General features: G+C 39.8%; 1 protein-coding gene across 2 annotated transcripts in view; it reads left to right on the top strand.

Moving 5' to 3' along the window:
- The window catches only part of nbas (NBAS subunit of NRZ tethering complex), a 161,012-nt gene that overhangs the window by 60,693 nt on the left and 87,984 nt on the right, over positions 1-12,335 (top strand). For both annotated transcript variants that reach the window (XM_061811916.1, XM_061811915.1), the window contains 4 exons: positions 21-175; positions 4,125-4,237; positions 6,570-6,683; positions 11,848-11,961. In XM_061811916.1, the coding sequence (XP_061667900.1) occupies positions 21-175; positions 4,125-4,237; positions 6,570-6,683; positions 11,848-11,961 (496 nt within the window). The remainder of the gene's footprint in view (positions 1-20; positions 176-4,124; positions 4,238-6,569; positions 6,684-11,847; positions 11,962-12,335) is intronic.

Raw genomic sequence — 12,335 nt, 5'->3', positions numbered from 1 at the left:
CATCCATTTGCTATTTCCAGGTCAGCCAGGATGTTCCTGTCAGTCTGTCGTTCCGTGGTAAGGGTTACGCCGTTAAAGTGCCCTACGACAACAGCGTGGAGTTGGTGTTGGCTGCCGCCAGAGAGTACTTCAACTCCTCCACCACACTGACCGACCCCTGCATGGGCCTGGCCAGGTGATACCTGTGCACAAAACAACCTTTTCATAGTGTTAGTCAAGAGTAGCCGACAGAATGCTTCTGGTTTAAAAAAAAGTGATGACAAACATTAGTTGTGTTTGGGATTGCGCTCCTCTTTCCTTAAAAAATCCAAATGAATCCAGCGGAATCAATATCATAAGAAGTTACACAGAGAACATCACAAAACTGTGTGAAAGAGGGGCTTGCCCAGCTTGTCTGTAAAATTCAGCTTTGTAAACCACTTACAAATAATTTCATTGCTTTGGATTTGAGATCAACAGCTTTTGAGTGGCGCATTTTTCCACCACATCAATTTTTCAAAATCAGTTTATTTGTTGAAACATGAATTACTGCCGGCATTGTTTGGGTCTCCCTTCCAAGCATTTTACCTCATGTAAGAATCTTTTTGAAGAAGGATGCTAAAATCATTAAGACTTTTACCATTTCTCAACCGGTCTTACCTCGATCAAAGGATTTATTTACTCGTGGCGCCATCATGAGAAAGCGCTGGCTTTTGCTACACCCAGAAATGTGTGACATCACGGTGAAATGTCCTATGTAACCGATTTAACTGGAGGTTTATCCATTCAAAAGCACCTCTCGGCCATCCTCAAAGGGTGAGGGCAGCAGTGTTTTTGTGTTCACATCAGCATGAGACTGACAACAAATCAAGGGGAGAGGGTCACATTTGAGCCAGACAGCAGCTGCTGAACAATGGAAATGGTTCACTTGGTGAGCAAAAATACACATTAACTTTACTGCTAATGTCCTCACAGTCATTGGTTTTGTCACATAAAAGGTTGGCTTGGTTGACTCATGCTTTGTAGCAGCAGCAGTTTTCTTTGCCTCTGCACACGCTGTAAGGCCTCAAAAAACTTTTTTTTTTTTTTTTTATCCTAAACAAATGGTATAAAAAAAATCTCAAGGTACAAAGTACAATAATTCCTGGTGGATTTTGTAATGACAGACATGGCTACCAAATTTCAGGGGCAACCTTGATAATGTCCTAATTGACCCAAAATGACAGCTTCATATCAAAATTTTGAACTTTTTGTGTCTTTTCAGTCCTGGGGTCTTATGACTTTTTTGGCAGGTCTACTCGCAGTCAGCATGTCTACCAAATGTCATGTTGCTAAGTGAAATTGGCTTGCGGGTGGGGTTAGTATTATTTTTAAAGGTCGTAAGTAAATGTTCCATTCATCCGAAATGACAGCGCCAAACCAAAATGTCAGATTTCCTGTGTATTTTTTGGAAGTTTTTTTTACTTTTTAGTGGGTCAACTAATGATCGACGTGTACCAAATTTCATGTTGCAGAGTGAAACTGGTTTTGGTGGCTGAATTTTCCCCAAAAATGTAACTAACGTGAACTTTAAAATATTTACTACTGACCCCTTTTACACCCTGTTGGTACAACAATAACATCTACTAAGCACTTGAACAATTAATTACAATGTGTAGTCCAATTGCTGCTTGTGGTTGCTCCGCAATGTTGAACGAGTCCGTTGTTTGGTTTCCGCCCACTCTGGCTGTCTTCTTGCCATATTAACATGTTGAAACTCTCCTTTCAATGCGCGTCGATTGCCTGAAATTATGCCCAAAATGCATTTGTGCAAATAAGGTGTCATTGATTGCGCTTTTTTGTTTCGTTTCTTTTCTTGCAATCTCCTCCGTATTCAGACTTTCGGTGTAATTACGCGATGGGACAAACCCCCACACACAAGAGTGAGTAATTTGTTTACTAAGTCGAGTGAACTGGGAATGCTGTTTGCTTCAGCAAAGCATGTGGATCTCAGAGGCAGCTCACAACTATCTGAATAATATCTGATTTGGCCATAATGAAGCGTTTCATTTGTCTCCGCTATAAAACAGTCTAATCGCCGCCTTTTGCTCTTACCACTGCTATCATAACCTGCCCAAAAAAGCTAAGATGTGTCAGTAATGGATGCCCCCTTACCAAAAAGGTTTATATCACACACATGGCACTACCTTTGTCTTAAGTGAAGGAAGGTCTTCAAGCCGAGTTTAATACTAGAGCACAGTTCATGCACAATGGAATTCAAAGTGCTTTACAGCTACATACGTTAACAAGAAAGCAGATAAAGTAATTCCATCAATGTAAAAAAATAAATAATTGAAATAAAAGTAAGGATGCAGCTGAAATACTTTCAAAAGTCATTTGCACGGCTAACTAGATCTTTTTTTCAGCCATTGATTTGAATGTTAAAATGCTTCCTTTGTGAAAGTAATGTTACTGTGTATGAATAGTTGTACATTAGATAGTGCGAGGAAGAACAGGAACTAAGGAATAGTTTAAGAAATGGGTTTTCAAATATTTGAAATATGATTAGAGCACGGGGAATGGGTAAATCGAAAGAGGATTCTAGGATCAGAGGTTTAGGGTTGCTGAGCTGGCCAGGGCAAGATCAATTTCAGTTTTGTAAATTTTAATGTAGTTTCATTCCCACATTTATGAAAGAGAAGAATAATGTCAAAACATTACATTTCAGAATCAGAATCATCTTTATTTGCCAAGTGTGTCAAAAACATACGGAGAATTTATCTCCGGTAGTTGGACCCACTCTAGTACAACATGCATATTGAGGACAACAGCAGACAGAAAATCAATTGAGACAAAGACAATGCAGTAACATTCAATTCCTGCAATTCCTCGAGGTTGGTTAGGGTGGTTCCGACAATTGTTTCAGCAATTTTGATTGTTCGTTGCAGTCAGTTTTTCCTTTATTGTGGCAGCACCAAACCAGACTGTGATTGAGGTACAAAGTACTGATTCGATGACCGCTGTTTAGAACTGTCTCAACAGCTCTTGTGGCAGACTGTGCTTCCTTAGTAAGTACAACCTTTGCTGACCATTTTTGAGGATGGAGTGTCTCCCACTTCAGGTCCTGAGAGACTTTAAATTCCAAGGAACTTAAAGGTCTCGACGGTTGACACTTGACAGTTGGACCGGATGAGGGGAAGCTGTGGTGCAGGATGCCTCCTGAAGTCTACAATCGTCTCTGCAGTCTTTGGTCCGTTCTGGTCCAGGTTGTGTTGGCGACATCAGAGCTCCAGCCCCTCGAATTCCTGTCGATGCGCAAACTCGTCACTGTCTTTGATGAGGCCGATGACTGTGGTCTCATCAAATTTCAGTAGTTGACAGCCATTGAGGTGCAGTCATTTGTGTAGAGAGAGAAGAGCAGCGGGGAGAAGATACAACCTTGGGGTGCCCCGGTGCTGATGGTGTGTGTGGATGTGGTGGTGTCTATCAGCCTCACCTGCTGTGTCGTGCCCATTAGGAAGTTGTAAATTCACTGATGGATGGCAGGTGAGATACTAAGATAGAGAAGGAGGAGAGGAGTTCAGCGATGATGGTGTTGAACAAAGAGGGGAAGTCCATAAACAGGATCCTCGCGTAGGTCCCAGTACTGTCAAGGTGTTCTAGCACGAAGTGCAGTCCCATGTTGACTGCATCATCTACAGATCTGTTGGCTCGGTTGGCAAACTAGAGTGGGTCCAGCAGGGGACCTGTGACGTTCTTGAGGTGGTCCAACACAAGGCGTTCAAAGGACTTCATGACCACAGATATCAAGGCGACAGGCCTGTAGTCATTCAGACCTGGATAGTGAATGATGTTTGAAGCATGATGGTACTTCGCACAATTCCTGAGATCTTGAAGATCTTTGTGAACCAACCAACCAAGTACTGTGTAGTGAATTTCCTAGCTTGTTTAAAAAGGACATACAGGGTTCTTAGGGTTGCTGGGATTAAATTTAGGGGTGCTTAAACACCCCCAAAACTGGACTTGAGATGGCTATGGGTAAATAAAAAATTTAAAAATGCATTTTTATGGTCTCTACATTTCAGATATTGATTTTGTGGAACATATCCCTCGGGCTAAACATACCTTCACTGCCTTGTTGTAACTGGCGCTATTGTTCTCCTCAGGACTTGTCTCCAGCTCATCATTGACTGTCCTCCAGCCATCCAAGAGGAGCTGGACCTCGTCGACGCCCTCAGCCAGCTGGAAGACTTTGGCGTTAACATCCTACCGCTGCAAGGTAAGGTTCCAAGAGAGCCTTTTTCTTTCTTATTTTACATCCCAAAATAGGTCATATAGCTCGATAACAATTTATATCCCATTTAGAATTGACACCGATCATATCTGAACAACTTAAGTATGTTGTGGGGAATGTCATCTAAATGCTTCTAAACAACACATTTGATCGAGCACCTGAAGAAGGTAAACAAGGGTCGTGCCGCGTTTATGCACCGCAGCGTGGGGGAAAAAAAAATAATAAGGAAAAGCCATACTAACGCAAACTCTGGACAATAGGACCGTGACAAACCTAGAGTAAGCATGGCGTTATCAGCATTTGTTAAAGTAATTCAAATGCAATAAAGTTCTATTATTACAGTAAGATAGTACACATTATTCCTTTCATGCAGTAATGTTGATTTCACCTAAACTTGTTAGTAGCCAATCTTTGAATACCCCTTGAAGGTCATTGATTTAGCTTTTTTTATAGGCTGTTTTGAAAATACTTTTAAGTCTAAAATGCGAGGCAATAATTTTGAAGATAGGAGATCAGTATACAGTACAGACGTAAATGAACAACTCATGTAAATAGACACATTACTCAATCTTGTGATCAAATCGGTGATTGGTTATTGATTTTTTTTTTAAACTTGCTGGTTGGTGATTGGCCTGAAAAATCCTGATTATGCAAAGGCTTATCTCAATATCATATTTTTCCTTAATGTTACCTTAAATTGATGTCAATTACTGTATCGCTGATCATTTCTTCATTTATTCATAATGTATTTTATATTGAACAACAGTTTGATTGATCATGGGATCATGCCTGGACTGTGAGGATGTCGTCGTAGAAAAGCGACTGTTGTTGTGTTATCGCCTTGCATGTTAGATTACTGTTGACAATATCAGTATATCCTGCAGTAGATGTTTTTATGTCGCATTATGATGTGTATATGTTATATCGCACAGCGTTAAAGCAAAGCCGGAGTTAACCGGCTGTGCCCCCCCCCCCCCTTCGCCTTTTTTTTCCTCTTATCTTTGTTACACTCATGCCTCATCTCAATGGTCCTCAATTTTGATTGGATTTTTTTTTTTCACCCTAGTTGGGCTCCGGCGCCGAATAGTGAGAAGAAAAGCAAAAGAAAATGTTTGGAAATTGGATGGATGGATGTTCCGAAGCTCAGGGCCATGTCATTGTGACGCCGATCCTCTATAAACAAGGAGGAACATTGCTACTGTATTTGAGCAAACGTTTTTTTGTGGTAGTTGTTGTTCTCCTGCAAACAAACATACGGTGGTGCAGAATGGAAGGATTTGATAATAGATTTGCTCTTTCAGCTTCGCGTGGTTCTGTTTGGGCAGCACTTTCCATGCAGTTACAGGATTCACTTTTGTCTTGGCCACCAAAAATTCTCTAGTTGCTCCTACTTAAAAGTAAAACAGTCATGGCAATGTTTTGTTTTTTTACACAAACTAAATTCTTGATTAAAAAATATACCAATTAAAGTTAAATAAGTGTTAAAAAAAATTGAATACAGTTGGAAATTTAATACAGCTAAATAAATAAACAAAAAAGTTAAGTAAACACAGAAAATATTCAGATTGAGCTAAGTAAATGCATTAACAATTTCAAAATTAAAACTGTATGAATGTTATTTTTAAAATGTAAGCTAAACAAAAGTATTAAACATTTATAATCATAGCTGAAATGTTTCAAAAGTGTTAAAATTAAGGTGAATAAAGTATTTCAGATTTATTTAAACACCCCACTAGCATAATCCTAACGCTAATTAGCAGCTTTGTTGTGGAGTGTGTGTGTTATGCTTAACACTTTAAACAAGGACAAAAAAAATATTCAGTGCCAGGGTTCCCAGTTAAAGTAGATATTTGACTTGTAAAGCAGTCAATGGCAGTGAATGGGTTTCAATGATACTCACAATCATATCTTCTTTATCCTCTGCAAAGAACCATTAATAGTGCCTTACTGATTAGCTGAGAGAAGAGTTGAGCCATCTCAATAAACGGTAAATTTGTCAGTTTACAAAATTATAGAGTTAAATTATGTATATGTATTATATGTATGTTAAATAAATGTTGTTTTTTAGTACAATGCTGGATTGTGGATGAAGGGTATTCCATTCATTTCACTGAGGACCAGTGATTTGAGATACGACTGTTTGTAATTACACATCGTCGCAGAACCAATTAAACTCACAGCACGGTCCACAGTTCAGCAGCTTCATTTCCCACAGTAGTTCATTGGAAATTATCTGCCTCCTTGCCATTTGACTTGTAACAGGTTTTAACCAGGGCTGTCCGGTCTGATGTCTTCCTTTTTGTGTCCCGCCATATAGTGCGTCTGCGCTCCGATCGCCTGTCTCTCATGGAGGAGTGTGTCGCCCACTGCGCTACAGCCTACAAGCAGTCGACTACTCTGCTCAGTCTGGCAGCTCTTCTACGAGTGGCAGGTAGTTTGACACAAAATTACTAACAAAACTAACTCAATGACGTTATTGTGAACAAAAAAACTTTCTTGATTTGATGATGTCACCAATGTGTGGAAATCTGGCACAGCGTAGTGCTGCGACTACTACTACTATTGGCGAGGTGGACTTGTCAGATTTTTTTGCCTTATGTATCGGTGGCTGGTAACGGCAGCCTCCAGGAATAATGCCTGACAGCCCCTTGTGTGGAAGCGGCCCCCCTTTATGGTACTAGTATGTGTGTGAGTGGGTGAATGTGAGGCTTTAAAAAGCACTTTGGGCATGGTGAAGGTGTAGATAATGCGATATATAAGTGCAGTCCATTTCGCGTTTATCGTCCCTCTTTGAAATGTTTTGAAATGTTTAGATAAGAATTTTTACCACTGAACCACGAAATGTAAAAAGGAAACTCAAAAAAAATCTAGATTTATAAATAGATTCAATGTTGTACAACAATAAAAGAAAATGAGTAACTACTTTGCTTTTTCAAGTAACAAAAGAGTGAAAACAAGATGTCATTGCGAGTTAGGTTGCAAGTCTACACTTTTTGAACAGAAGACGGGCTACCTCTCATAGCTGGTTACAAATTTTAATTTCAATATAGTGTTATAATAATATATTTACATTATCTTGAATTTTTTTTTAAGAGTGTTGGGTGGTTCTCTCATAAATTTCATATTGTAGTGGAAGTATTGCCTCCTCGTTTTGCAAAATATCTGTCCTGTACCAAACCATGGTACTTGAAAAATGCCCAAAGAGACCAATTTTTGACAAAGGGTGTCAGTCATTGAGCTCACAGATTGCTCGCAGCATTAACAGGAATTGGACCCCGCAGCAACAACAAGAGTTGGAGGTCTCAGTGTGAATTTGTCTCCCCCTGAAAAACTGCTCATACCTTCATATGGAAAGTTTTTGCATTTTTGAAACTGTGACTTTCTAAAGCTGGAGCTAACTCAGAAGTGTATACCGTAATTTCCGGCCTACAGAGCGCAGCTTATTATACTTTTGTAAAGGAAATATCATTTTGTACATACATAAGCTGCACCTGTGTAAAAACCGCAAGTGCCCACATTGAAACACGACATTTACAAAAAAAGATGATACACCGACAGAGTTTTCAAAGTTTTAAAACCTAGCTTAGCTTAACATAGCAACAACAGGGCTCGTAAAAACAAACAAAACAGACCGGTAAAAAAAAAAAAAACAGCCGCGGAAGCTACACAGTAGCAACACGGTACCGCAGCACTAACAGGGCCAGTTAAAAAAAAAAACATACCTAAATCACTGAGATGCAGCACTAACGTAGCACCAACACACTAGCGCCGCGCTAACAGGGCTGGTTTAAAAAAAAAAAAAAAAACATACAGGTAACATACCCGTAACATACCGGCCACTGAGACATGGCACAGCAGCTAGCGGGGCGCTAACAGGGCCGGTTTAAAAAAAAAAAAAAAAAAAAACCTACTGGTAAAAATCACTGAGACATGTCAGTAACACAGCAGCAACACACTAGCACAGCGCTAACAGGGCTGGTTAAAAAAACATAAAAGTCACTTCCTCGGCACATACATTCCACCGGTCTCACTCTTACCTTTTCCACTTGAGTGCCCCCTTGCGGCCGTTAGAAAAATGCATAAATTAACCGCATCACCGCATAAGCCGCAGGGTTGAAAGCGTGTGGAAAAAAGTGGCTTATAGGTCGGAAATTACGCTATATGTCCATAAATGAACTGTCACAAGTTAGAAGGCTACATGATTATAGCCAAAATAATGATGATTCCATTCATCAACATTGATCAATCAATACAATTCTTCATCAGGATTATTAATCATGTTACTCATGTTAAATATATATATATATATATATATATATATAGTTTTAATAGTAGTTTCGCACTCTATTTACTCGCATTTTTTTCATTGCTTTCAGTCTGAAAGCGAAAAGTTGAAGTCAAGACAGCAGGTACAACAACTGCTCATAGTGTCTTACCATTTCCACTTCTCTGTCAAAGTGCTGAGACGGACAACTTCGAAATAAAAGCTTCATTTATGACTACATTGGACATCGATGCCGTTTTATGCTTTTATTTTGAAGCTGACACTGGAGCTCAGTCCCAAAGCTTAACGAAACCTGAACTTCACCTTCGCCCCCTCGTGACTGCCCTGCTAGGTTTCGGGCACTCCTCCAAATAAACCACTTTTCATATGGAGCACCGTATATGAAAATGTGTATTTTCATTTCTAATGCAAGACAATCACTGATGATCAGACTCGTCCAATCAGCCAAAATCGCAATCATGATGAAAATGTGATTAATTGTGCGGCCCTAGTAAATTGTTTTAAAAATCCTCCATATGCGCAGTGTGTAAAGAACCCTCAGCGAAATCTACTATAACTTCCTTCATAACATCCTTCAGCCTGAGAGATGTTGTTCATATCTCATTCAATTGTACTGATCATAATGATGTGGCGTATCGAGCTGGAAATCTGTCTTTCTGTTGCCTTCTGCTCCGAAACGAACAATAAATAAGCAGCTAGTAAATAATCTGAGTACCCAGTATTGCCTGAGGGGCATTCAACCTTATGTAAATGTTGCACAATTATCAATCATGTCTGGCTCTGTCAAGTTTGTAGGGGCAAAATAAAGATACCCCTCCCTCTCTCTGCTCTGTTGCTGTGTAAACCGTTGCCTAGGGGAATGTTTATTACCTCACTATTTCAATGATCAGTTTCTTGTATGCCTTGCTGTTGATTGACAGCTAAGTTCATTCAAGGCAGGGAGGGTATGAAGTATTTTTTTTCTTTTTAAGTTTTAAATTTGTTAGTTTATTCGAGTTAATAGAGCTAAATAAATTGGTTTTATTTGATTTTCCTCTGAAAAAACTAATAGGATCCCCTAACTAGCGGCCTTTTGGCGTTTTGTTCTCCTTGCATTATGTCAGTGGGTCTCTCACACCCTAGGCAGTGAGAGATGAGAGGAGGAATAAACATATTTTTAAATAAATAAAATGCAGCAGTAGGAGGGGGGGCTGCTTTTGAAGGGGTGCGTAGCTCTGGGATTGTGAGGTGAATATTTAATGCAGGTATCTCACCGGTATGGCCGCCAAGGAAAAAGAAAAAGAACCCTGAAGGGTTTGGTTTCTGCCTCATAAAAAAAAAAAGGCTTTGTGAGTTTTTGGGAGTGGGGTTCAGAAGCTTCTTTTTTATCTACTTGTATCCCTGGTTATCATACACTAATTTAGAATTACATTATGCTGACTCAAGTGGAAACCTTCTAATGAGGTTCCAAAGACCCTTGGTGGTTACACTTGTAGTCTTGGCCTCATGAATGCTTTGCCCCCTCTTTTTGTAGGAAATTGGGTTAATCTTAAAATAAAAAGTAAGGATCAAAGAAGCATGATCCAGTGGCCATTTTGAATTCGACAAGGCAAAAGTGGACGCAGAATGTGAAAATTTGTCCCGTCTTCAGGGATAAAAAGTCCCGAGCCACACTTTGCAAACCTTCAAAGGTTATAAGATTGATCAACAGTTAATAAAAAGGTTTCGCGTCTTTTTTCCTCAAGTATTATGCAGAGAAAACAAGTGACGTGGTGCCTCATGAATCCAAAAATTTTATTTTCAATGCATAATCTAAAACAGGGGTGCTCAATGCCGATCAGTTGATCGCGGGACGGCATGCCAAAAAAAAAGAAAAAAGACGTCAGCCAATGTTCCCTCTAAACTGCGCGTGTGCACAATTGTGCACCGCTCATGCAGTCTCTTCAGAAATATTCTGCGTTGCGTGCAAAAAAAAAAAATCCAATGCATATTGAAAGTATAACATACAGCTATACAGTTTGTGGCATTTTGCAATGTGATTCAATGAGTGAGGGATGACTGGTTGTTCCATCCGATGGCACAATTCACATATGTACTGTAAAAAATGAAAAGAAGAAGCCACTGGTTTCTTTTTGGCAGCAGACGGAACTTTTTCGAACAACGACCGCTGTTCCGCCACACTCTTTTTCCTAGTTTACCTTACACCCCCCCTTTTAAAGATGTACACTCATAATTACAAATGTTACAGTACTTATGCAGCCCATCAATATGCTTTATAATGACAGCGTCCACCACCGCTTCTTCAGTTAGCAAGACAGTCTGGGCGACGTAGAGCAAAGACCAGCTAGACATGCTGCTTGTTTACTTTCGATATTAATGGAGAAAGTTAAAGAAGACATGCTGTTGTTTTAAGATGCAATGACTGTCAGAGTATGTGAATAATCGAAGAAAAAGTGGTTAAACTGGACGAGATTTTCTCTTTTCCGAGCAGGAAAGCTCTAGTTTGAAGCCAAAGTAGAAAGTGCAGGATGTGATGGTGTGTCATTTTAAAATTCCACCTTGGCACAGCCTAATCCAGGACGAAAGCACAGACAATACAGTGCACAAAAAATTAATCCCGTATTTTAAACATAACAACCTTAAAACGGTTTGGGAGCATCACTCCCCCACCCCCTTCACCCCCATCCTCCTCGTCGGTAGCTTGCAAGAGACTGTCTGCTTGAAAAGTAGATCTTTGGGTAAAAAAGTCTGGGCGCCCCTGATCTAAAAGTATTTCGGCAAACCGGTAGTGACACTGGCATCCCTCCCGTGTAACTTTACCCTTGTAAATTGATTACATTTTATTAAATCTGGTTTCATCGCTACAAATGCAATAGTAGCCCAAGCTACAGCGATGATACTGGTCAAATTGATATTTTAGCCACATTGTCCTGACCGTTTTATATGGAAGCACTGTTTTTTGTTGTCTTTCTGTTATCTTTTATTTATTTTTAATCCAGTTGTATCAGTGATGGGGAAAATAGACTTGAGATGCAGTGTGAATGTTAACACTGAAAGCAATCCCGCCGACGGCGATGATTACCTAATTTATGCCTTTCTCCATGTTGAATTTGTGCCCGGCCGAGATGAAGAGCCACCACAGTAACCTCATTGACTGATGCAGACATCGATTAATATGCTGCCTCGTTGCTCCGACCTTCGGAAGGCAGGAGGGGATTTATTGAGACAGATTTAAGACGTGATGAGCACGATTATCAGCTTGGTGTTGGTCAAGACGAAAATGAATTTCTTTAAAAAAAATGCTTTTGTATGTTTGTGTGTGTCCATCAAGGGGATGACGGGGCTACCCGCAAAGGCCAAGTGTTGACCCTCCTAGCTGAGCAAGCCCTCCAGTCTTTGGACTTCAAGGCTTCTTACATCCACTGTCAGGATCTCATGACTGCAGGTACATTGTTAACACAGCACTAATACATTTTCACGCACATGCACTTCAAGAAAAAGTGTTGTTTTGACTTCTTTGGCTACAGCCAACACTAAAAATAGCAATTTCTAAACTCTGGAGCTGTTTGGCATAAATTTACATGATTGATTATTTTGGGATCCATTACTCAAGTAATTGTAATTCCTCATGGGTTCTGATAGAAGATTAAGACATGTTGTTGGTAATCTACATCTGAATAATAAATATCTATTATGTGACAGTTCATTGTTACTCTACCGTACATCGCATATTTTTAAGCAACTTTTTAAAATGGGTTTTTACGCTATACAGGCAAGTCCAGATTTACACTTTTGCACAGGTTTTGTTGTATGTGTTGA

The sequence above is a fragment of the Syngnathoides biaculeatus genome, chromosome 23 (assembly GCF_019802595.1).
Source record: "Syngnathoides biaculeatus isolate LvHL_M chromosome 23, ASM1980259v1, whole genome shotgun sequence".
In the NCBI taxonomy this organism is placed as follows: domain Eukaryota; kingdom Metazoa; phylum Chordata; class Actinopteri; order Syngnathiformes; family Syngnathidae; genus Syngnathoides; species Syngnathoides biaculeatus.
Note: the sequence above shows the minus strand (reverse complement) of the source record. Positions and strands in the feature narration are given on the sequence as shown.